Here is a 26673-nt window from a genome sequence, read left to right as displayed (position 1 = left end):
GCACGCCCGGTGGGACAAACATAACCACTACCATGTCGAAAGCTGTCGAAATCTCTGAAGATAACGTCATCGAGGTGACGGAAGCAGACCTCAAGGACGACCAGAAGGAAGAGCTGGAGAAGCAAATAGCACACTACCAAAAGACATGCTTACAATCCTTCAGTCGTACCAGGAGCAGGGAAACTGTCAGGAAAGCCCCTTTTCCAACTCCCCGCCAGATTACAATCGCCGAGGACTCGGGCAAGATGTCCGAGATGGTTCAACAGTCCATCTACCAAGCTTTCATCGATCAATCTCCGGTGATAACTAATACGGTATACAATGCCGTCATCAGCTCCCTGGCTAATGGTGTGTCTCAAGGGTACCAGGGGCCAGCGTACGCACCACCTATCACAGCCCCGGTCAGGAGTTCTCCAAGTATACCTTACTCGGCTCCTCAGCCGATTCAAGGTCAGCCGGGAGGATCTAGCGCTCCTTCGTCATCAACGCATCTGGGATACAACGGCACACCATACCTTCAGCCGCATGCGCCGCCTCAACCCACTCAGATTTGTTCCACGCAATCATCTTCACTAAACTCAATGCCTTGGGGGGCACCATCGGCGTCAGTCGTCCAAGATCAGTCGGCCGGCTATGGAAGCTCTTCGATCCAGGCACCTTTCTAATTGGTCGTGCGGCCGATGGTCCCACAGTATCAACCAGTCGCTCTAGAGATAGGCAGGGGGGCAGAAACAATAGAAACACTTCGGGGCTCTGCACCGATTGTACTATATGATGAAACGGCCGGTTCACTGAGACAACTGACGCCGACTACACAGCCAACCGCGTCACCTCAGGCGCCGCACGCCTTCGTCCACCACCCGGTCATCCCACCGCCGATCTACCAACACGTGCTGGTCCCCCAGCCGATAGTTCATCAACAACAAGCAGACTGGACAGCACGGACAGCAGAGGTGATTCAAGAACAATTCGGTTTAAAGACGAAGGTGCAAACCTACACATACAGAACGCCGTACCCGCCTACCTATGACTTACTACCGTTTCCCCATCGGTACAAAGTTCCTAATTTCACCAAGTTTTCGGGGCTTGATGATACCTCAACTGTGGAACACGTAAACAGATTCATCATCCAATGTGGGGAAGCAGCTACACAAGACGCTCTATGGGTACGCCTCTTCTCGTCATCCCTGTCCGGGTCGGCCTTCCAATGGTTTACTACGCTGCCACCCAACTCCATAATTACATGGGCTGACATGGAGAAGCAGTTCCACAATTACTTCTACGCAGGGGTACATGAGATGAAGCTTTCAGACTTAATCAGCCTCAGACAGAGGAGTGATGAGCCGGTGTCCACATACATGCAGAGGTTCAGAGAATTCAGGAACAAATGCTACACCCTAGTCCTAACTGACGCACAATTGGCCGATATAGCCTTCCAGGGTCTCTTGCCTCACATCAAAGAAAAATATGCTTCACAGGAGTTCGAGAGCCTGAGCCAAATTGTACATCGACTGTCCGACCAGGAAGTACGTCCCTTTGATCCATGGAGGAATTTCTAGAAGAAGGTGGCGTACTTAGAGGGAGCTGAGTCTGAAGAAGAAACAGAAATCGGCCTGGTGGAGTGGGTTAAAGGGAAGAAGCCGATATCGTGTCCGTTCGAAAAAAAGGAGTCAGAGGCATTCGGTTTCGACACGTCAAAGGCCGATAAAATTTTCGATCTCCTCCTCCAGGAAGGACAAATCAAGGTCTCACCATACCATACGATCCCGTTGGCCGAACAGCTGAAGAAGATGAAATATTGCAAGTGGCATAATGCCACCTCCCATGATACGAACGAATGCAAAATCTTCCGACAGCAAATACAATCGGCCATTGAGCAAGGCAGGCTCAAGTTCGAAGTCCCGACAAAGCCAGTAAAGCCGATGAAGATCGATCAGCATCCGTTCCCTACCAACATGGTCGATACAAGAAGGAACTCACTCTAGACCAAGGTGCTAACATCGGAATCGGCTAAAAAGAGCGGTGCCGTAGACCCCAGGAATCAAGCGGCGCCCGAAGACGTCAAAGAGAAACGACGGATGGAGGATGAAGGCGAAGGATCAGGAGAACCACGCAGATGGGCAGGGGGGCAGAAACAACAGAAACACTTCGGGGCTCTGCACCGATTGTACTATATGATGAAACGGCCGGTTCACTGAGACAACCGACGCCGACTACACAGCCGGCCGCGTGACCTCAGGCGCCGCACGCCTTCGGCCACCACCCGGTCATCCCACCGCCAATCTACCAACACGTGCTGGTCCCCCAGCCGATAGTTCATCAACAACAAGCAGACTGGACGGCACGGATAGCAGAGGTGATTCAAGAACAATTCGGTTTAAAGACGAAGGTGCAAACCTACACATACAGAATGCCGTACCCGCCTACCTATGACTTACTGCCGTTTCCCCATCGGTACAAAGTTCCTAATTTCACCAAGTTTTCGGGGCTTGATGATACCTCAACTGTGGAACACGTAAACAGATTCATCATCCAATGTGGGGAAGCAGCTACACAAGACGCTCTATGGGTACGCCTCTTCTCGTCATCCCTGTCCGGGTTGGCCTTCCAATGGTTTACTACGCTGCCACCCAACTCCATAATTACATGGGCTGACATGGAGAAGCAGTTCCACAATTACTTCTACGCAGGGGTACTGTAACGACCGACCCCTAAGCCTTCCCAGTTAGGCTAGATCCCAGCCCTTAACCTTAGTCAGCTGTTTAGCTCGACCGCACCTAAGTGCCCAGTTTTCCGCCGGTCCCGACCCCTGAGATCCGACCACTTCCTTCTTCGCCCCTCTCCCGACCCCGGCGAGCTCAGCCCACCGTCGGATTCTGCTGATCTTCCTCACCCGTCAGATCTATCCACAAGTGGACCCGCGAGATCTTTTCCAGATCCCCCGCGACAGCCGCACTCGAGTTGCATGGCCGCCTCAGAGCCTTCCTGCCGCGTGGCTCATCTTCTCCGACGCCATCGCTCAGTTTTGTCTCTGGCAAGCAGCAGAGTGGGTTCCCGCGCCCCTCTTCCCCAATCGCAGCGGAAGCCCTCTGCACCCCTTTCTGCAGAACCTCGCCTCCCGCGCCCATCATCACACCACCAGATCCCGGCCCCAGAGCCCGATGTCGCCCGTCTTTTCCGTCCCTTCAGCCACAGTTGCGCCACCCGGTCGTCGCTACACGACGATTCCTCCACCGCCAACCCCGACCGCGGCCGCGACAGTTCCTTTCCCCGCTCTGTCAGAAGCCGCCCGACAATCTGTTGTTCCATGCTCTCCCCCGCGCCCGCGTCCGCCTGTCTTCTCACCCGAGCGCCCTCGTTTCTAGCGCCGTTAAGCCGGTCACTTCGATCAAATCTTCCGCACGACGACGCCCGCTTTCCGCCAAATCTCAACCACCAGTCTACCCGTCCCTACGCCGCCCTGACGGCAGAACGCAATGATCGCTGGCGTCACCCCCGGAGTTCTGCCGCACCGCCTCCTTTGCTCAATCGCCGCCCCGGCAGAGCACTCCATTGCTTCTCCCCGGCCTTCGCACCGCTCCCCTTCTCTCTCCCCGCGCCGTTTCCGTTTCTCTGCTCCAGCAGCTATAAAAGGGATGCCCCCGTCGCCGGAGTTCCCTCCGCTCTTGTTGCCTTTAGCCTTCTCTAGCTCCCTGCTCAAGCTCCTAACGCCATCCACCTAGTTCTTGAGAAGTTCTTCTCCCAGTTCCCTCTCAGTTCCTCCAAGTCACCCAGCAGCTTGCTCCCCGTGCTGCGTAAGAGCTCTCTTGTGATCCGCAAGAAACAGCGCCGCCGCCAGAGCATTGCCAGTCTTAGCCCTTGCTTGAAGCTTTAGTCACTCCGCCCAAGTTCTCTTCTTCCCGACCCCAAGCCTTCCTTTCAGGAAGAAGGTGAGTTGCTGACCCCAAGTCCGCCTCGCCCGACCCCTCCTATCCGCCCGACCCCAGTTCCGTCTCGTCCGACCCTATCTGTTCTGTCGACCTTTATCCGCCCCGCCCGAGGGCTTGGCTGTGATCTTTTTCTTCAACTCGAGGGTGTCTGTGTAAAACTTGGAAACCCTCCAGCGCTTGCGTCTGAGGATCCCAGTTATCACATCCTCTAGTTCAAGGATCAAACCACTAATTCCTTCCTACCCTTACCTTTTGTTTATCCTCAGCTCTCGAACCACCATCACCTCCTGCTCCTTGTCGCGAGTTTCTGGGCTCAGGAGAGCCAGTGTTGCTGTTGAATTAACCGTCTAAGCTAACCCTTGCATTGCATTCGTGTAGAGCTGCGCCTCGCCGACGGCTTCTACGAGCTTCACCCGGCGCCAGAAGAAGAAGCTGTAGCCGAGCTCCTGCCCTCCGAAGTCGAAGTCGCCCCCGAAGTCGAGCAGTTCCCGTCCTCCTTGCTTGAAGGCAAGCCCCGGTTGCATGAAAGTCCTATGTGTTTTACCAAACTTGCGCATGCCTTCTGTAACATGCTTGTGCATTTACGTATAGGAGTTGTGTGAAACCCTAGATGCATGACTAGTTATCCCAGTGATCTGAGCACTAGTTGTTGGACCGAGTAGCTGCATTGCTTAATTAGGATACGGTAAAAGTCGAGTGATTTCCTGTCACTCGCGAGTTATAGGAGTTGCATGTTTCCTCTCCTGTCAGAACTATAAGGACGACGGACGGGGCAGGGTTTTGGGTAACTCTTTGGTGGTCGGAAGGTTGCCCCGTCTGTCTATGCAATCTTGCTAAGGCCCGACAGTGGTGGTGTTCTTGATCAAGTGTTTGAAAGTACTAGCCTCATACTTAGTATGGGATGAGGAAGCCTAGTACCGGATTGAACCTAGACGTGAGCGGTCGCCCCATTGTTCTTGGAACGGAGTTTCCCCTGCTGGTTGTCGCACGTGGTGGCAATGTGTGGTCACAGGATGGCAGAGGCCGGGTCTGTGGAACCTTGCACCAAAGGAAATGGGCCCGACACGGGTTAGGGGATTGATGGGGAAGGCCGACACAGGAAGCGACCTCCGGATGCGCGGATGTCGTGAGGCTAGGTTCACCATGCATGGTTAAAGAACTCGAATCGATTCGTCTGCCTCTCACAGTTTGAGACTGCTTGATCGCTATGTCACACTGAGTAAATAAGGAATCTGATGATGGCAATGTTGTTGTTACATCTACACTTTTTGTTGGTTCTATGAATGCTTAGAATAGGTCGTACAACCTAGACTGGTAAATGAACATAGAACCTGAGCTAAAAACTGATATAGAGATATTTAGTGCCTTTGGCAAACAAACCCCTCAGCCAAAGAGCCTTGCATGTCTAGAAAGAGGAGTAGCCCTCACTCCCATCGGTTAAGTCTTGTTGAGCTTAGTAGCTCAGCCTGGTTGTGGCTTCTGTTTTCAGGTGAAGTTGCTGCTTCCGACCCCTCTCTGGTTGGTGCTTGGCCGCCCCAGCTCCCGCCAGGCTGGACGGTCGAGTGGGACCCCTCCTCGGACGGCGAGGAGAGGACTCAGTGATGTTCTGGCTGGCCTCGCCCGGACATCCGACCCCGACGAAGTCTTCCGCTAGTGTGACTCTGTTGTTTTCTTGAATCTCGTAAAAATCTGATGTTGGATTTTTTTTATGACCGATTTAAATGGGTAAAACTTGTTTAACTCAGTGGACTTGTTGTATTCTCTGTAACCGCTCACCCTTGTGTGGGTTTGCTGAACTCGATCCTGTTTAAGTGGTTAAATCGGATGAAAATCCGACGGCACTTCGCATTAACTCGGTTTAGGCGGGAGTGTCGCATGTTAGGCGACTTAACTCTGCTTAATCTAGTTAATCCGAGGTGGCTCCGCCACAGGTACATGAGATGAAGCTTTCAGACTTAACCAGCCTCAGACAGAGGAGTGATGAGCCGGTGTCCACATACGTGTAGAGGTTCAGAGAATTCAGGAACAAATGCTACACCCTAGTCCTAACTGACGCACAATTGGCCGATATAGCCTTCCAGGGTCTCTTGCCTCACATCAAAGAAAAATATGCTTCACAGGAGTTCGAGAGCCTGAGCCAAATTGTACATCGACTGTCCGACCAGGAAGTACGTTTCTTTGATCCATGGAGGAATTTCTAGAAGAAGGTGGCGTACTTAGAGGGAGCTGAGTCTGAAGAAGAAACAGAAATCGGCCTGGCGGAGTGGGTTAAAGGGAAGAAGCCGATATCGTGTCCGTTCGGAAAAAAGGAGTCAGAGGCATTCGGTTTTGACACGTCAAAGGCCGATAAAATTTTCGATCTCCTCCTCCAGGAAGGACAAATCAAGGTCTCACCATACCATACGATCCCGTTGGCCGAACAGCTGAAGAAGATGAAATATTGCAAGTGGCATAATGCCACCTCCCATGATACGAACGAATGCAAAATCTTCCGACAGCAAATACAATCGGCCATTGAGCAAGGCAGGCTCAAGTTCGAAGTCCCGACAAAGCCAGTAAAGCCAATGAAGATCGATCAGCATCCGTTCCCTACCAACATGGTCGATACAAGAAGGAACTCACTCTAGACCAAGGTGCTAACATCGGAATCGGCTAAAAAGAGCGGTGCCGTAGACCCCAGGAATCAAGCGGCGCCCGAAGACGTCAAAGAGAAACGACGGATGGAGGATGAAGGCGAAGGATCAGGAGAACCACGCAGGCCCATCACCTCCCAATTTCTGCTCAACAAGTATCAATGGCAACAAGAAAGTTCAAGATTCCGGGAAGAGATGATGCGATGACATGAAGATCACTGGCGATGCCCGTTCTTCATCCACTGCTGGGAGAATAACCTTAGGTTGCCGTCAGCCGACATTTGCCCGACTGCAATGGCCTGTATCGCAACAAACGACCATTTAGAAGATCTCGCTCCAGAGATGGAAGGCCAGAGCCGATCAGCAGAAACTGGCACGAGCAAGAGAACCGGCGCCCTTCAGTGCGTGATCGGCTGGGGGGAAGAAGTGATCGATATAATCGGTCGGAAGATAGGCATGCGCGAAACGATAGGCCGGGGGGTAGATTCGATCAGCGCGACCAACCAGAGGGCAGGGCCAGCACACATGATCGGTTGGAAGAGATGGCTGACGCTCGGGTATCAGATGAGAACCCCTTGGGACGGGAACCAGAATGGGAACGGGCCAAGCCATCGGCTAAACCAGTAAACCCCAGGTGGTGCCCCGACGGATTGACCAAATCACAAAAACGAAGAATCCAGCGTCTCCGCCAATGGGAACAACAGGAAGAGGAGCAACAACAGGTGATGAACAAGCAAATCAACAGGCCTCGAGTGTGGCATCCCAGAAGAAATGACAAGGAAGGCGGTGACAACCAAGAATCGGCAACTGATGTCAGCATGGTTTTAATTCTGCCGATGGAGTTCATGACTCCTGCCGACCGACATAACATGTCGGCAATAGAAGAACAGATGGCGCAATTGGCTTTGGAGCCAATGACAGCCACCTTCGAGAAACCCGAGGATGAAAAAAGGCAGCACCTCAAGGCGTTGTTCCTCAAAGGACATGTCAATGGCCGACCCATCACCAGACTACTAGTAGATGGAGGAGCTGCTGTCAACATCATGCCGTACGCCATGTTCCGGAAGCTAGGAAAAAGTGACGATGATCTGACCAAGACGGACATGATGCTCAAAGACTTCAAAGGCAACGTGTCTCCCGCCCGCGGCGCGCTCTGCGTCAGCCTCACCATCAGCAGTAAGACTCTTCCCACCACTTTCTTTATTATCAATGGCAAAGGGTCCTACAACATGCTACTCGGCTGATACTGGATACACGCAAATTGCTGCATCCCGTCTACTGTGCACCAATGCCTCGTGCAATGGGTCGGCGACAACATCGAGGTGGTCACCGCCGATTCCGCGTACAGCGTCGCGGCGGCCGATGCACAGCAATGGAGCTGCGAGAACGTCAAGTGCATATCCGGGAGAATTTGGGACACTGATTTCCTGAAGGTGTCCGATTTTGGTCTACAGCCGATCTGAGCAGTCGGCTTCGAAGATTTAGATTAAATGGATCATTTCGTCCGGGAAGACGGGAAGCTAGGGCACGGGTTTACGTTGGCCGACTCATTAAAGGCGATAGATTTAGGCGATGGCACCAAGCCAAGGCCGACGTACATTAGTGCTAATTTGGATCCGGAATACAAATGTAAATTGACAGATTTATTGAAAGAGTTTAAAGATTGCTTTGCTTGGGAATACCATGAAATGCCCGGATTAGACCGGTCCATTGTCGAACACCGGCTACCCATAAAGCTGGGATATCGGCCATATCAGCAGCCCGCGCGACGATGTAATCCTAAAATCTTACCTGATATAAAGGCCGAAATCACAAGAGTGATTGAAGCGAAGTTTTTTTCGGCAATGCCGTTATACCGAGTGGATCTTCAACATCGTGCCCGTATACAAGAAGAACGGAAAGCTACGCGTGTGCATTGACTTCAGGAACCTTAATCAGGCTACGCCGATGGACGGTTACCCGATGCCGACAGCCGATGTGTTAATAGACGCCGCCGCAGGTCACAAAGTCATCAGTTTCATGGATAGAAATGCCAGATACAATCAAATACTAATGGCCGAAGAGGACATATCGAAAATAGCTTTCAGGTGCCTAGGTCACCTCGGATTGTTCGAATGGGTGGTAATGACTTTCGGTTTGAAGAACGCCGGCGCTACGTATCAACGAGCCATGAATTACATATTTCACAAACTTATCGGCATACTAGTAGAAATTTACATTGACGACGTCGTGGTCAAATCAAAAGGACACTAGGAACATCTGGCCGATTTGTGGCAAGTATTGGAATGTACGAGAAGGCATGGGTTAAAAATGAATCCGAACAAATGTGCTTTCGGTGTATCCGCCAGACAATTCTTGGGTTTCATGGTTCATGAGCGTGGGATAGAGATCAACCGGAAGACTATAGCGGCTATCAATAAAGTCGTGGCCCCGTAGAATAAAACCGAGTTGCAATCCTTGATCGGCAAAGTCAATTTCATCAGAAGATTCATATCCAACCTATCCGGACGTATCCAGGCTTTCACACTGTTATTAAAATTAAAACCCAACCAAGAATTTGTATGGGGAGGAGAGCAACGCAAGGCGCTAGAAGACATCAAGCAGTACTTAGCCTCGCCTCCCGTGTTGGTCCCACCACAAACTGGTAAGCCATTCAAGCTATATTTATCGGCCGATGAGCGAGCTATTGGGTCGGCGTTAATCCAGGAGTTTGAAGGAAAGGAACGGGTGATATATTATGTTAGCAGAAGGCTTCTGGACACTGAAACAAGATATCCTCTGGTAGAGCGGCTATGCCTATATCTTTACTTCTCATGCACCAAGCTCAGGCACTACTTATTATCGGCAGAATGCGTAGTCGTATGCAAGGATGACGTAGTGAAGTACATGCTGTCATTGCCGATTTTAAAAGGGTAGATCGGAAAGTGGATTTTGGCTTTATTGGAGTTTGATCTACAATACGAATCAGCAAAAGCCATCAAAGGTCAGGTCATGGACGATTTTGTCACCCAGCACTGCGGACCAGAAATCGCCGTCGTGGAACCAGTACCATGGACCTTATATTTTGATGGCTCGTCATGTGGGGCCGGATCGGGAATCGGCATCGTTCTCATATCGCCTCGGGGGGCAAGTTATGACTTCTCTCTGCTGATAGAAGCATCCGCCACCAATAACCAGGTGGAATACCGGGCCGTCCTAAAAGGGTTACAATTGTTAAGAGAGATCAAGGCCGACGCCGTCGAGATTTTTGGAGATTCCATGCTCATCGTGGACCAATTGACAGGAAGATCCGAGTGCAAGGATGACGTATTAAGGATTTATTATGAAGATTGCCTCCAGCTTCTGAAAGAATTCAAATCCGCGGTTATCAAGCATATCCCCAGGGATTATAATGAAGAAGCCAACAGGCTTGCTCAGCACGCGTCCGGATATCGGCAGATTCAAGGCGCCATGATTCTGGAACTTGCGGCTGATGAGTGGCGAAAAGACATCGCCGATTATTTAAAAGACCCATCTAAGAAAGTGGATCGGCGAGTACGATTTCAAGCCACAAAGTATGTGTTACTAGAAAATGACTTATTCTACCGGACGATTGATGGTGTTCTACTCAAATGCCTAGGGACTGAGGAGGCAAAAACACTGATGGGAGAAATCCACGAAGGGGTGTGTGGAGCCCACCAATCGGCGCATAAGATGAAGTGGATGATTAGGAATAATGGATATTATTGGTCGACAATCCTTGAGGACTGTTTCAAATATTATAAAGGATGCCAAGATTGTCAAAAATATGGGAACGTGCAACACGCGCCCGCATCGGCTATGAATCCAATTATCAAGCCGTGACGGTTCAGAGGTTGGGGAATAGATCTCATCGGACAAATATATCCTTCGTCAAGTAAGGGACACAAATTCATTCTAGTAGCAACAGACAATTTCACCAAGTGGGTGGAAGCGATTCCATTAAAAGCCGTAACATCGGCTGCTATGGTCGATTTCGTAAGGGACCACATTGTCTATCACTTCGGCATCCCTCAGACCATCACGACCGATCAAGGAACGATGTTCACATCTGGCGAATTCGAGGAGTTCACGGCCGATATGGGGATCAAACTGCTAAATTCCTCCCCGTATTATGCTCAAGCTAACGGCCAGGCCGAGTCATCCAATAAGGGGATAATTAAGTTGATCAAGAGGAAAATCGAGGAACAACCCAAAAAGTGGCACTTGTGTTTAACCGAAGCCCTATGGGCGTACAGAATGGCTTGCCACGAAGCTACCAAGGTATCTCCTTATCAACTGGTGTACAGTCATGAGGTGGTATTGCCATGGGAGTTGAGAATGGGCTCAAGATGAACGTCGCTTCAAGATCAGCTGACGGCCGATGATTACTCCTCGCTTATGAAAAGGGAACTTGACAATTTGGCGGGTCAACGGCTGAGAGCCTTGATCAGTATTGAGGAGAACAAAAAGAAAGTAGCCAGGTGGTATGACAAGAAGGTCAAAGTCAAGCAGTTCTCCCAAGGGGATCTGGTATGGAAATTGGTGCTGCCGATCGCATCTAAGGATCCTAAGTTCGGTAAATGGTCCCCGACTTGGGAAGGGCCGTATAGAATCGGCCGATGCGCTCCGGGAAACACGTACATTCTGGAGACTATCGAAGGGGAAGAATTACTAGGGCCTTGAACGGGAGGTACTTGAAAAGATATACCCTAGTATATGGGTCGATGCATAAAGATCATTATGACGAGGCAAAATGATTATTTCCTAGATAATCACATAGCCGATGGAGATATCGCCTAGAAGAGAAAGAGTAATCGTTCAAGTTGGCCGATTTATTATTCGATTTGGATGATAAGTTGCACGGCCGACACGGTACAAGTCGCCCTTAGAACAAAAATTCTCAACTACGCTTCTTCTTGAGTTCCCTCTCAATCCGACCTAATTCTATCAGAAGGCGAGTGCTTCATTCTTCTACATCCTTCATCGCGGCTTCTGCCTCTACCTGGCGAGGAAGAGGATGGCTCCGATCCAGTATCGCACGAGATGTTCCTGCCACGGCGTCTTCAAGGGCGACCGGGTAAGGGAGTGGGTGGCTCCTATTGATCGGCGGCTGCCTGTAACAGTTGCCGTCGATGTGATCCCAGATCCGTCGGACATCGGCAGGAACGTGATCTCTGAGTTCTTCACGGTGTGCCTTGATCAGTTCCCTATCTTCTTGCAACAATGGTTCGTCGGAGAGCATGAGTTTGATCGCTCGTTCAAGTTCGGGAGGCTATTTGGCTGAAAAGGTTAACATATAACCGCCTAAAAGTTAGGACGGTTTAAAGGAATCAAACTAAAAAGAAGGAACGAAGACGGATCTTATACCTGATTAACGAAAGGAGAAGAGAAAGAAGAAGACGAAGAAGACATGCCTGCAAACGTTCCAATGAAAAAGTAATCGGGAAAGGAATCGAGTGGGGCAAGTAGTCTAGAGAGCGAAATTAGGGCCGATATTTATAAGAAGAGAAAGGGCGGAGGTTTGGTAAGACGCGTCCCGTCGGAATAAAAGGGTAATAAATAAAAGCGCGCCGCGAAGGATGGTCAAAAGGTATTAATGTTCTTACAAAACGGCCAGTACTTTTACAGATCATCCCAGAATGGCATTAATGGCCGCGATCGCTCGTCGCCTGATCTGATCGGCCGAGTCTAAGACGTGCTGGCCATCCTCCGCTGACCCCGGGACTTCTGGCATGTGACGATGAAGTCTGAGGGCCTCGTGGGCCAGGTGCTGCCTCTCCTGCTTCAAATCGGCGATAACGGAAGGGAGTTCCTGAAGCTTCTTCTCTTCAATGGCTATCTCTTTGGTTACTTGCTCCATCTCCTTGGCAAGTTCCGCCCTTCGGCGCTTGAGATGATCTATCGTACAGACGAGTTCGGGATGGGAGTTCTCGAGGAAGTGAATCCGATGGTGTACCTCTTGGGCCCAATGCTTGTAAGAGTCCTCCTCCTCACGAGTCTTGGCTAGCTTGGCGCGATCGGCCATGTGACGCAGAGCCCTGAAGACCGGGATCCGCATCGATTCAATATAAGCGGCGGGTGCCAAGGCTTCTTTGGCTTCTTCTAGGACTCGACCGCTGACGTCACCAAAGAGTTGCCGAATCGGCGAGGCATCCTCCACCAGTTGGCCGATGTCTTCTTGGAGAAGCGTCCGTATATTTTCAAGCTTGGCGCGGACATCGTCGGGTACTGAGCTCAAGGTGACTTCACAGGAAGCGACTTCTTCGTCATCAGAAAGCGCAACCGCAAACAAGAAGAGGCTGTTATTGGGAGTGTCCTGTTCCTGCAAAATGATAAATAAAAAATAAATCAGCCGATGGTGGTAGCAAATCGGCCAATACGGGTTATAAGATTTCTTACTTCTTTGAAGCGGATCTCTTCCATTTGCGTCTGCGGAATCACTACCCTTGGCTCGGGGACTGGTGCGATCGGCTCGTCGGAAGAGGAGGATTCGACGATAATCGGCGTCCTGCTAGGGCCGGCTTCTTGAAGGACTTCTCTGACAGACGGCTGTTCAGGGAGCATGGTTAGCGTGCCAATGACCTGCATCAGAATCGGTAAGGTTATCGCTTAAATATTAAAAGAGTTAAGTTGAGAGGCCCTATACCTCAGCGGGCGGAAGCACTGGTACTTCGGTTTCTGTTTGAGACATCGCCGATTGCTGTAGACCCACCGGGGCGGTTTGTGCTGCCTGGTATAGGGAAAGTCAGTATTGAAGTAATGACCAGGAGAAAATCAAATGATGAGTTTACCTGAACGGCTTCTACCAACAATGATGCGGCCGCCGCTCCAGCTTCTGTAGTAGCTTGGAGGTCAACTTCTTCAGCAACCGGAAGGGTCGGCGCAACCAAAATTTCCGCCGATGCAGCCGCGGGTGGATCGGCCGATTCTGTGCGGGCTCTCACCCGACGACTGGTTTTCTTGATGATCTTCTTCTGCGCTTGCTTCGCCCGGCCAGCTATGTCGTCGACGGAGGGGGTGTGATAACCGATGAAGGGGAATTCCGTGTATGGATAACGGTCCTCTATCGGCCGGCCGCTCCGACTGCGTTTTGGGGGAGCGCAACTCTCAGACTGAAAAAATAATAAGAGTCAGTGGTACATATATAAAGAGGGAGTTGAAAATCGGTTAAAAAGAGGGCGATACCTCAGCATTCGGGTCAATGTTGTCAGGGTCCAGGAGGTTGCAATATATCACCGCGGAGGCGCAGAATAGATGCTGTTTCCATTCTACCCACCATATCTTGAACTGCTGAACGGCGAAAGGAGCTACTATCCAATCGGTAAGGTCTATGGTGCTGGAGTCTGGGATCCGATCGTACAGCCGACTGTAGTCAAGAACTTTGGTGAGGTCGTCTCGGAATTTTGCTCGGCCGGCGAAGTATGCATAAATCGGCAGTTGACCTAAGCCAAATTGCCGTGCTGCAACAGAAGGGTTGTAAAACTCATAAGTGGAGGCGTCCTTCCCCGAGAAGAAATTCACCGGCAGAATCCCCAGCTTGATCAACTCATCTGTGAGGTCCTCATCAAATTTATTGGTGGCCGAGTCAAAACAAGAGGGGAGCTCGAAGAGTGGTTCCTCCTTTTGATAAGGGAACCATCTGGTTGCATCTTCGCTGAAACCATTGTAGAAGCATCTGAAATATTCGGCCACCTTGGTAGCAGAATATGGGCAACCAGAGAAGGCCGATGCTGCTTCACCGAAGGAAGTGCACCGGCACCGTACAGTGGGGTTCTCTGCCGATTCAATGTTGGGGAATGTCATGTACTCCACTCGCTGCTGGGAGATCTTGCTCATGTACAGGTTGAGCCACAAGTTGATGAACCACAAGGGTCCACCTGGGTTTCCAATCGGCTCTCCTTTGGATAGTTTTACGCCGATCTAGTGCAACATATGATAAACTGATCCCAATAAATGCTTTCCAAGAGGAACAGAAGCTCCTATCGATAGCGCCCTGGCCAGAGCCTGTGTGTTAGTGGATGGACCAGCTGCCCTCCCGCAAAAGAGGTGCTTCTCTAGCCACATCATCAGGAAGGCCGCATGCTCCCTTTCTGCGACTGTCCTGGCCCTCCTGTTGCACTTGATGAACCCCTTCCATCTGCTGATTCCTGTCATCTCCAGCCGATGGGACGTCTTGGCCAGGTAACGGAAAGGGGTATCAGGGGAGGAAATGTCAAGGCCGGTCAACATGACCACATCGGCCAAGGTGGGAGTCATAGGCCCATGTCCGAAGAGAAACGCGTTGAGAGCGTCGGACCAAAAGTACGAGGCTGCTATTACTAAAGGCTCATTTCTTTCCATTTGGGACAAAGACAGATCGATGCACTGGCCGATTTTGTGCTCGTCCCATTGAACTCTTTTGGAGGCGGCTATCCGTTGGTACCATTCCCTCCAACCGGGGGTTTCATTCGGCCATGATCTGAAAGTGCCTGACCAGTGGTCTAGGTCCAGGGTTGATTGCTTGAATGGAATTCTATGGGTTTCCAAATTGATCAAGTCAGTTGGATCTGGGTTTCCTATGGGACCAAGGCAGATAAGACCAGGGGTTTCGGTAAGGCGGATGGTAATCTGGTGTCTAACCGCCTAAAAAAGGGAAAAAGGGGGCGGAAGTAAGAACGGATCTAAGGTAAATGCATTGGTATTAAGAGAAGTTTCGGTAAAAACCTCCGGTATGAAGCTCATCGTGCTAAAGCCGTCGGTGGGGCCTCCGTCGAAGCTCCCGCTCCCGCCGATGGAGCTCCCGCTCCTGCCGATGGAGCTGCCGCCATTGCCGCTGGAGCCGCCGCTGGTGGGGCCGTCTCTGGGACTTCGGATGTTGGTGAAGTGCCTGAGGGTGTCGCCATCGGGGAGGTGGGACGGAATGTGGATGGAAGAAGATGTCGGAGGGAAATACTGGAAGCTAGGGAGACGCCGGAGGAAGAAGGAGATCAGTGTGCCAAAGAAGGAAGACGTGAGCTCGTGAGAAGGAGTACGGGACGTGCTGATATTTAAGGACGGTCTGAGAAGGGGTAAAAGCAGGATTTTTACCGCGCCGTCGGTTCGATTTTTTTGGGAGAAGTGGTTGTCGTGGGCGCCCATTTTGAAAAGATTGCAATCATCAGGTAGAAGACCGCGAAACGGAAGGGTATTTTCAATGCGTTTGTTTCGGAAGGGAAGTTAAAAGGAATTTCGAAGTAAAGATTATGTTTTACTCCGAAACTGGGGGGCATGTGTTGACGCTAGATTTTGACACGTATGGAATCGGCGCCAAGAAAGGAAAGAATCAGCTGATGCGGCGAGGTACGGAGGTCAGGATTGGGAATCGGCCGATTGGTGCTACAGTTGGAGATCGGCAGATTGGTGCGGCAGTGTTTCGGCGAATGGAGTTGATGGAAATCGGCCGATCGAGAGGCTGGAATAGTTGGACCAATATGGGCTCAGAGTGGATTACGAGGATAAAAGGGGTCGGCCCACAGGAACACAGCAATCAACTCCGATACGAGTCATACTTGTAAATATTCGTTTTCGTTTAAACTTAGAGATAGAGTCCTAGTCGGTTAAGAGATTGGTTGTAACAGGCTATAAATAGCCATCTTTAGAGATCTGTAATCATCATCAAATCAATACAACAATCTACTATTTCCTCGCACTTTACTTTCGAGTTGACGACTTCGTCAGTACTTTTCTTCTTTTCACGAGTTCGTACGGGTTGGCGGGGCTGCATCACTTGATCTCCGACCGATTCTATAAGTTCCATTTATCGAGTAATATCTAAGCTTTAACTTCGGGCGCATCGCTGTCGTTTCGTTTAGATTTATTCATCAGTTATCGATATTCACTAGAATTTTAGGTTTTACCTGTTGTTCTAGTTTTATCACCAGTTATCCAGCTTGGAATTAGAGCTTTCGGCTCACTTATATTTTTGCTTAATTTACCACTTCTTGCATAGCCGATTAAAATCTGTTCCTAGTGTTGCTACTGTAGCATTGTTCATTTTACTCTAGTAGTTTTCTTCACCAATGTTGCCCGGTAATCGGCTGTATTATAGCGATTTTTTTATTACAGCAAATCGGCCGATTCGCTGATAAGCTCCCTCGAGATCGGAACCTTAGCCGATCGCAACCTCTGGGATATGACACGTTTCTTTCCTTGCCAATCGACAGGTCAGATTGGCTGGCATGCCGCGCGAACCGCACCAGGGTGACCACCTGAACAGGATTTAAGTAGATTCTCCCGGGTCGTGTGTCCGACGCTGGAAGTTCAATCGGCTGATTTCTAGCGCCAACAAAGGTGTAAACCCTAGGGTGCCCCCACCCCTCTATTTATAGAGGTTCCTAACGGGCCTCTAGGTCCGAGGCCCATTAGTACTCTTAAACCTAATCCAACTCGGATCACATCCGAATTGGGCTTCCAGCCCCTTAAGTGTGTGACCCTATAGGTTCGGATACATATAGACATGGCCCGAGTACTCCTACTCGGCCCAACAGTCGGTAGCGGCCTCTAGCAAGACGTGCCAACTCCTATACGCACACGAAGATCATATCAGACGAACCATCACAACATTATATATATGCTATTCTCTTTGCCTCACGATATTTGGTCTAGCTTCAAGCCGACCGCTCTTTCTCGATCCTATGATTCGGAATCCCTTTGTAGGTTAACTCTTAACCGTACGTAGCATGGCCATGCATTTTCGGATCCGATCACTCAAGGGGCGCAGAGATATCACTGTCAATTAGAGAGGGGCAAATCCCACCTTGATTGACCATGTCTCATAGCATGCTTCTTGACAAACCCGAAATCTACCTTTATAACTACCCTGTTACGGCGTAGCGTTTGATAGCCCCTAAGTAAGTCGATCCACATCTTGAGTACATGCGACAATCTCAGGTATAAGGACAAAGGTATATGTTGTGTAAAGAGAGAACTACTTCTCGTGTTGGGTCAGTCCTAGCACATGTCTCCACATGTGCCCACATTATTAGTTCAACATCTCCATGTCTATGACTCGTGAAACATAGTCATCAACTAATACATGTGCTAGTCTAATATTCATGTGTGTCCTCACATGAACTCCGACTAGGGACAACATTAGAATAACCATACAAGTAAAGAGTTTTACATACAATTCACATAATTGCAAATCAATTCAAGTAGCCTTTAATGGATATTCAAGGAACACAATATAAATCATGGATACAAATGGAACATCATCATCTCTATGATTGCCTCTAGAGCATACCTCCAACACGGGTTATAAAGGGCGACTGTCGCCGGCTCAGCCGGCGGTAAGGGCCTTACCGCCGCCTAGGGCAGTGGTAACACCTCGACTCACGCACCCGCAGTTACGCCGGCTGCTGACCGTTGGTGGGGGGCCTTACCGCCGGTTGAGGCGGCAGTAAGGCCCTTCCACCGCCTGGGCCGGCGGCAACAGTCCAGATTTTTACATCCGACTATATATTTCTGCAAAATCGAAAAAAATAATATAAAAATAAAAAAATTCCCCAGTTGCCTTGCCTTGTGGTTACCGTCATGTGCAACGTCAATGTCCCGCCACACCAGTATTTTGGGCTTCAGTCGTGCCTATGCAAGAAATCGATGTGCTCACGTCCTGTCCACGCGGCAATCCTATGGGTCAATTTTTTTCCCGCTCACAACTAATGAGATGAGGCATGGAAATTAGCGGTGAGAATTGGCGAAGAGAATTCACTTAGGAGTATGATCCTTAGTACGATTATCTTGTTTGTTTTTTTGAGAAAATTAAGAGTGGGAGTTTAGAGGTAAGAAATTATATCTGAAGTCATGATTAACGGTGCATATGCATCCATCTTCCATCTAAAATAATTCTCACCCTCACCTAGGAAGTGATTGGTGGGAATTGCTCATCTAACCTCTTATTCTTCATTCCACTAAAACTCCCGTACCGTCTAAACAAACAATAGAATTTTAATCTCTCATCTCTAAATTCCATTTCTCTCCCACCAATTACCTCCAACCAAACATACCGATAGGACTTCCAAAAGTTTTTTTTCCTAGGAACTTCCGATGTATTGCGCTGTGAGTTTTCATCACCTGGACTACTTGTTTGCTCTGTTATGATAAAAGCTCAGTGCAGCCAGACCATTACAAAATTGGGCAATTTCCTGTGAAGATTAGTTTAAACCTTGTTGTTTTGTGCCACAATGTTGTGGTTAATTGTATATTGCTTTACTTGTGTATTAGCACCTTGTGATATATTGGTTGGTCTGATCGAGAGACTCATGTCATTTCAAGCCATTGAATTATTCAGTGGTAGCTTTACACTTTCTGTGTCTATTGCTTTGTTTTGATAAGTAGCATCTGTGTATGCTCTTGCATAGTCTTCAGGGCCTTTAACTAGTTGTAGTTGTACCGAGTTAGGGCCTGTTTGGCTCTGGGGTGTTAAAATTTAACACCCGTCACATCGGATGTTTAGATGCTAATTAGGAGTATTAAACATAGGCTAATTACAAAACTAATTACACAGATGAAGTGTAATTCGCGAGACGAATCTATTAAGCCTAATTAGTTCATGATTTGACAATGTGGTGCTACAGTAACCATTTGCTAATGATGGATTAATTAGGCTTAATAGATTCATCTCGCAAATTAACACAGGGTTCTGCAATTAGTTTTATAATTAGCTCATATTTAGTTTTCCTAATTAGCATCCGAACATCCGATGTGACACTGTTAAAGTTTAGCACCTTGTATCCAAACACCCCCTTAGTAAGGTAGTGTCTGATTGTGAATAAGCAAGGGTCAGGTAGCACTGAGAGCTATGTTTAAAGTTTAAACTAAACTATTATATCCAGATTTGGTTATACACCTGTACTGCAACATGGTAGTGTACTCTTGTTCAATACTAGTGAAATCATGTTGGAAGAATACATGTGTACTTCTCATTTTGTGATTGTTGGAATTTTTTTTGCTCGTATTATTGCATTGTTTACAACAGTAGTTAGAAGCAACATCTTGCTCCGGTTGACCACTTGACCTTGGCTCAACTGGACTTGATGTTTTCCACAGAATCGTTGAAGATGTCGACCTCACCAAATTATGAACAAAGTATCGTGTACGATGTGTGCATGTCACTACCAAATGAATAGGATACAATTTTAAATCTCTGTACGTCTACAAGAATAAACCTTGGGAGTACATCCATGCCCTGTTTGGAAAAAAAAAGGAAAAGTAGAGTATGCCTCTATAATCCATGGCCACGGGATAGAGCTAGCAAATCGAATAATCAATGAAAACATATTGCATCAAGGTTACGAGGGATCAACCTATTGGATAACCCATTGGGGCTCAACCTACTAAAGCCACTCGTCAGTCGTCACTGTCAGAGACGAGGGATCAACATGGACTATGTATGCCCCTGTAAAAGATTTCATATCAGTCAAGTTCAGAGGAAAAAAGTTAGCTTGACTGGAAGTGGGTAAATACGTGGCAAATTGCAGCTTTGACTAGCTTGTACTATACTCCAGATGAACACGCATGTAGAAACATCAAACATATATACTGATTCGCATTAATATACAAAAAAATAAAAATAACTCGAATAAAAACATCATTTTGTGGAGTGCAAGCCATAGTAGAGAAAATTGGAGTTATACGAGAGAATGTGCGATTGAACGGATTGCTGAAGTCAGGAAGGTTTCCAGAGTCAACAAACCCCAATGCATTGCTAAATATTAATTTCACAGAAATAACAGGACCTGCCTGTAGCTACAGGTTCAGCGTGATAAATCGCTCTTGTTTCTAGATACACCTGCATCAACTGACGGTGATAGCACTCTTTCTTTAAAGGCTACAGTCTCCTTTCATCGTTAGAATTATGCTGATTGGTAAGCCTACTCACTGACCACATCGTCAATATAAAAATCTATCGGCTCAGTCTCTCGTATGAGCTTATAGGGTAGAATTTGCATGCGTATATTTATATGGACTTATACGGTAGAATTTGCATGCGTATATTTATATAGATGAGTTCTGTATCTGTTCTACGGCTCGATTTTTTTTGTCCCTACTACAGCAAGCCAACGATAATCACGCTTTCGACCGCCGGAGACTGCTGATGAAAGCACTCTTTCAGTAAGTTGACCAAACATCAGGACCTGCTGAAGGTTTCAAGCAAGCTGATTTGTCAAGCCCACTCACCAATCGCATGAATGATTGAGACGAGTGTAAACACTGTGAATCAATGCCGTGAAGATTGGCAGCCCTGAAAACACTCTCTTTCATGGACCAACTTCTCAGTACTACAGTCTTTCATGGAAAATCAAATTAATTTACACACATTCACATTACTACCAGCATCTGTTACAACTTCCAACGGCACTTCTGATCTGATGTCTCCATCTACTTAATGAGAAAGGCAGCAGTCCAGCGATCTCCACATATCATTATCCTAACTATTCACCAACCACAGCACAGTATTTATAGACATTGTGTAACGCCATCCTTGTCTTCAATGCACTACAGGTAGCAGAAGATTCAGCAGCTCCAACCTGATCAAGAAACGAAAGAAAATTATAGCCTTGTGTGTTCTTTTTATCATACAGTTCTTGTGCAGCTGCAACTGATGCAACGGCGTGACCGATTCAGTCACAAAGAATATGACGCGCTCAGATGTACGCTTTCGGCGGGTAGTTCTGAATGCTGTCCACCCACGGGTTGCAGCTGCCGCCGCCGGTGCCGTCGGCGGGCACGGGCGCCACGTCGCGGAGCGCGCGCCAGACGGCGCTGTTGCACTTGAACCCGGAGCCGAACCCGATCTGCCACACGTGGTGGCCGCGCCGGACGCGGCCCTTAGCCTCGGCGTAGGCGAGCTCGTACCAGAGCGAGCTGCTGCTGGTGTTGCCGAACCGGTGCAGCGTGCACCTGCTGGGCTCCATGTCGGCGTCCCTGAGCCCCAGGCTGCGCTGCACCTCCTCCAGCACGGCGCGGCCGCCGGCGTGCACGCAGAAGTGCTCGAACGCGCGCCGGAAGTCCGGGATGTAGGGGCGGGCTCCGCCGCCACGGGAGATCCGGAGCAGCCGCTGGAGCACGAGGGACCTGAGGAACTTGAGCTGCTCCGACAGCGGGAGCACCAGCGGGCCCAGGGTCGTGATGTTCGTCTTGAGCGCGTCGCCGGCGACGGCCATGAGCTCGCGCGCCAGCGACACGCCGACGCGGCCGGTGCCGTCCTCGCGCTGGTACACGCACCCGTAGCACTCGTCCGCGGCGCCCTTGTGGGTGCGCACGGTGTGGAGCAGCCGGTACTTGGCGCGCCCGGCGTCGGCGGCGCGGTTGGACAGCAGCCCGGCGGCGCCGCCCATGCGGAAGATGCAGTTGGACAGCAGCATGGAGCGGTCGTTGCCGAAGTACCAGTTGAGCGTGATGTTCTCGGTGCTCACCACCACAGCGTAGCACCCGGGGTTCGCCTGGAGCATGTCCCTGGCGAGGTCCACGGCGATGAGCCCGGCGCTGCAGCCCATGCCGCCGAGGTTGAACGACTTGACGTCCTCCCGCATCCTGTACCGATGCACCACCATGGACGCCAGCGACGGCGTCGGGTTGAAGAGGCTGCAGTTGACGATGAGCACGCGCACGTCGCGGCGCGGGTCGATCCCCGTGGCCGCGAACAGCGCGTTGAGGCAGCCGAACATGACGGCCTCGGCCTCCGCGCGGGCCTCGGTCATCGACAGCCGCGGAGGCCGCGCCTGGATTCCCGGCGGGAGGTACGTCTGGTCGCCGAGGCCCGAGCGCCTGGTGATCTTGGTCTGGAACTCGAGCGCCTCGGCGTTGAAGAAGCCCGTGCTCTCGGTCATCTCCAGGAACCCCTCCTTGGAGATGGAGTGCTCGTCGCCGGGCCTGTAGCACGCGAAGTCCACCAGGTACACCGGCCGGGGGCGCTTAAGGAAGTACACCGTGAGAAGCAGCGCGGCGGCGCCGAGCCACGCGACGCAGGTGAGCAGGTCGAGCGAGTAGAGCTTGTCCACGCCGACGAGCGAGTGCGCCGCGGCGGCGAGGAGCGGCGGCGCGAGCGCGAGCGGGACCCAGGACGAGGCCGTGGGAAGGCCGCCGGAGCGCAGGCCGAGGCGGACGTACTTGAGGTTGACGCTCCGCGCGAAGTCCGGCAGCCGGCGGCGGATCTTGACGACGAAGCTGCTGGGCTGCGCCGCGGCGGCCTCGGCGACGACGTCCACCTCGGCAGTGAGGCGCTCGCGCTCCATGACCGCCGCCGTTGACGGCGCGGCCTCCATGGTCGCGTCGGTTTGGACGTGAGCGAGCTCGACTTCTTTGCGTGCGCGGGACTTCGTTGCGTTTGGTTGTAGTTGGGTGGAAAAATGGACACGGGTGACCAGTCAATTTATAGGCGTTTTCTCAGGGAGGAAAACGCCGCGAAAGTAACTGACGTCCAGCTGAAGCCTGGGACAGCTAGAGCTGCCATTTTAGCGGTCAAATTTCAGGTTCGTACTGATGGAAAATTTGCCAAGAAAGGCTTTGAATTTGAGCTATCTTTCTTCTCGAGATGCAGAGAAAATTTGTTTGTGAATGCACGTCGTTGCGGCAGGGGTAGCAAAGCAGGTCGTTAGTTCACCGCGGAATTGGAGCTGCTTGCTCTTTCCGGTTTTGGACCTATCAACCGTCATACAAGATCACGCCAGATATACACGTCTGCCAGCTAGCTTGAGGTTCGGCCACACAAGTTCCTCGAAATAGTAGTAGCCCCTGCTAGGCTGCTGGGTTAGGCTTTTTCGGAGCAGAAAATCAAGCTCCATTTGTTAGGCCATGTTTGGTAGGATTTCGGATTATCCAATACCTGTTTCTAATTTTATTTCTCTTCGGAAACTTTTTCTCTAGTGATGGATCAGAATCACTTTATGACTCGTTTGACTAGTAAGAGGGTTTCAGATTCCTGGAAGGTTGCACATAATAAGAGGAAGTGATTTTATCGGGAACGTCCATTTAGGTGATTCTCCTTCTAGTAAAAAAAACAAAGAAACATTTATTTCGTTTTTATTCAAAACATTTTTGCCTATAATCGTTTTTATTTCATTTTTCCACCGCTCTGTCTCTTTCCTATCCTTCCCCCGCCGTTCCGTCTTTTTCTTATCCTTACTTATCCTCCCGTCTCCCGTAGCTCTCTCACTGCTATCTCTTTGTCCTCTCTCTCTCACAGTTTCCTCTCTCTCTCACGGCTGCGGCAGCGGCGGAGTGGGGCAGCAGCGATGGCGGAGGGGCGGAGCGGCGGCGACAGCGGAGGGCGGTAGCGGCGGCGGGGTGGAGGTGGAGGGGAGGGGCGGGCGACGGGGGCTGACGGCTGGAGGGGGTGGCGGGGCGGGCGGGGGCCGGTGGCGGGGCGATGGGGGGCGGGGCCGGAGATTTCAATTTTTCTTTATTTTTTTAATAGACTTTACCGGTACATTACAAAACCGGCAACGGTAGCAAGCAATGGTGTTTTCTAGTGAAGGGTTACGCTCTTATTAGGAGAGTGCAACAAATAGAATTTTTTTTGTCATTTAGGATCACAAGAGGACACGGCTAGATTTCCAGGGCCTTTCCGAAAACCATGAATTTGGTTCTGGCTCAAGTCCGTTCAATCAAGCTTGTTAAAAATTACATTTCTCATAGAATCAGTGTCCTAATAGCAAAACCAAATCATGAGTTCAAGTCGGCTCGTTATTTTTAATCAAATGCTTCCCAGCTTTAGCGTTGACATTTTTTTTAACGAACGGGCCAAGACTTGAGCGTTGATAATGAATTTTGCTTGGGCCTTGTTTAGTTGCCCAACTTTGGGGTACCTAAATTACTGTAGCAACACTGTAGCGTTTCGTTTGTATTTGTGAATTATTGTCCAAATATTGACTAATTAGGCTTAAAAGATTCGTCTCGCAAAGTACAACAAAACTGTGCAATTAGTTTTTGATTTCGTCTACATTCAGTACCTCATGCATGTACCGCAAGTTTGATGTGATGGAGAATCTTCTTTTTGCATAGTGCCAAAGTTAGGATTTGGAGGTGAACTAAACAAGACCATGGTTTGATTAGGTCCGTGCGTGCGCGCTTGTTAAACGTAGCACACTAGCACCTCCGCGCTCTTACGTCGCGTAAGTCAATGAGTATACAATTGCCTCATTAATTAATTTTGCGAGCTGATGCGATGACCTTGAGCAGCTCGCGAGCCGCAAGCTTTCATGTGGTCGTTGTACGTGGCAATCATACGAGGAGCGACATTAAACGGATACACTTCCACGGCATGAAAATACTGTAGATCAAGTTACTACATCCAGACGTCCAGTGGGCAGTGGCTCTGACCGGTCGACCTGCGACCTCAAGGGAACGCGCGGTGTCGGCCGGCGCACCACGTCAGCAGCGGCAGCACGGCAAGAAACTTGGCAAGTTTGCAGCTGCATGCTGAGAGGTGGGAGGGTGTGGGCGATGGTGAATGCATGGACGAGATTCGACGGGTAGGGTGGTTCCCCCCACGGCTCCGATCGACGCGCGCTCAACAACCCTAGAAATTAAGAGCAATGAAACGCCTCTTTGCTTATCCAAGTAACTGGGACCCTGCACGTAAACATACGTGTCATTCACCTAATTCCAAAGCATTCTGAACAATTTCTAAAGAAAAAAAAGCTTTCTGGACAATTTCTATAGAAATAAAAACTTTCTGGGCATGTGCTTATATAAGTACGTATTTGATGGTGCCTCGTAGGTAGGCACACCGTACCTAGGACCGCACAGAGACGTGCGCGGCATGAACATCTTTAGAGCAACATCAAACCTCAGGGAAGTATGTACTAATGTAAAAGACTATTAGGCACATACAACCTATAGATGGCTGCTGTCTTTTTTTTCGTCACGCAAGCAAACCCATCCTTCGTGGCAAGCATTTACTGAGGAGAGAGACCCTCGCCGGCGCCTCGTTCGTCTACGGCACGAGCTCGTGCTCCCACGCGAGACGACAGCTCCTGGGGCGTGTTGTAGAAGTCGTTGTTGTTCGTTGCCGGCGACGGGGATCCGATGCGCTCGGCGCCGCGCGCGCTTTTTCCTTTCGCGCCAGATCCCCCGCCAACAGCTATTCCCGTCCCAGCGCAACCGTGGACCGGCCGGCCTCCCATCCCATGGCGGGCTACCACGGCGGCTCCTCCTCCTCCTGACTTTTAATATTACTACTCCGTATTAGGATATCGACTGGCAACCGAACTTATTTTTCACGCGCGAGATGTGACTGCACGCAAATGTGTTGTGTGGACAGACATTACGATTGAAGCAGGTCCTCTCTCCCCAATTGACTTCTAGTACTTGCGTGATCTCCAAACTCGTGGATTAGTCTAGTTCTTATATATGATCAATCGAGTAGATGCATCCACTTTATCCAGGGATAAGAGTTACTCCTATCAAGCAAGAGAAGTCAGGCTGGTCAGCTAGCTTTTGGTTTTCACCATTTTGCATGAAATGGTCATCCTACCTATGCTACTGCAAGTGATCTGTCTCCAAGGCACGATGCCGGCTTCTCCACTCTTTAAATGGATGTGGAAGTCAAGAGCTCAGAATAAACACAAACTCTTCTTTTAGCTGTAACTCAGAGATCGCTTAAACACTAGAAACCTGCTAAGAAGGAAACATATGCACTTAAATGACTATAACTATGTGCTCTGTATTGAGAAGTTGAAGAGACCTTATCCCATCTCTTCTTCAACTGTTCTTTTAGTATCAGGCTTGTTGGATTTACATGGATATTCACTGGGACCCTAGCCTCCAACCTCTGAACATGACCATTCAAGCTTTTCTGGAACTCGCTTATCTGGCAAGCAAGCTTAATCTGATAAGCCTGCTGTCTGGAGAATCTGCTGTCTGAATAAGTAGGGTGTTTGGCAATCCTGATTATTTTGTGTCGATTGTCTGTCCTAGTTGGTAAATTGACCTGAATGCCCCTAAGGCTGATAATAGCTCATTTTTATTGTGAATCTGAGGAGAAGACAATAATTCTAATGCCTTTGGAGTTTGTTAAATAGAAATTACATTACAATAATATGAAATTCATATGATAGATCGGTCTAGTATGGAAACATCCATCATGGGTA

The 26673-nt window shown here is 49.7% G+C and overlaps 1 protein-coding gene across 1 annotated transcript; it reads right to left on the bottom strand.

Moving 5' to 3' along the window:
* Nucleotides 1-20798: 20798 nt before the first annotated feature.
* On the bottom strand, nucleotides 20799-22940 carry LOC101759056 (3-ketoacyl-CoA synthase 1). Its single transcript, XM_004983308.2, has one exon. The coding sequence runs from the start codon at nucleotides 22843-22845 to the stop codon at nucleotides 21226-21228; it is 1620 nt and encodes a 539-aa protein (XP_004983365.1). The 5' UTR covers nucleotides 22846-22940; the 3' UTR covers nucleotides 20799-21225.
* Nucleotides 22941-26673: the final 3733 nt, after the last annotated feature.

The sequence above is a fragment of the Setaria italica genome, chromosome IX (genome assembly GCF_000263155.2).
Source record: "Setaria italica strain Yugu1 chromosome IX, Setaria_italica_v2.0, whole genome shotgun sequence".
NCBI lineage: Eukaryota > Viridiplantae > Streptophyta > Magnoliopsida > Poales > Poaceae > Setaria > Setaria italica.
The sequence above is the reverse complement of the archived record's forward strand: the minus strand, read 5'-3'. Positions and strand labels throughout refer to the sequence as shown.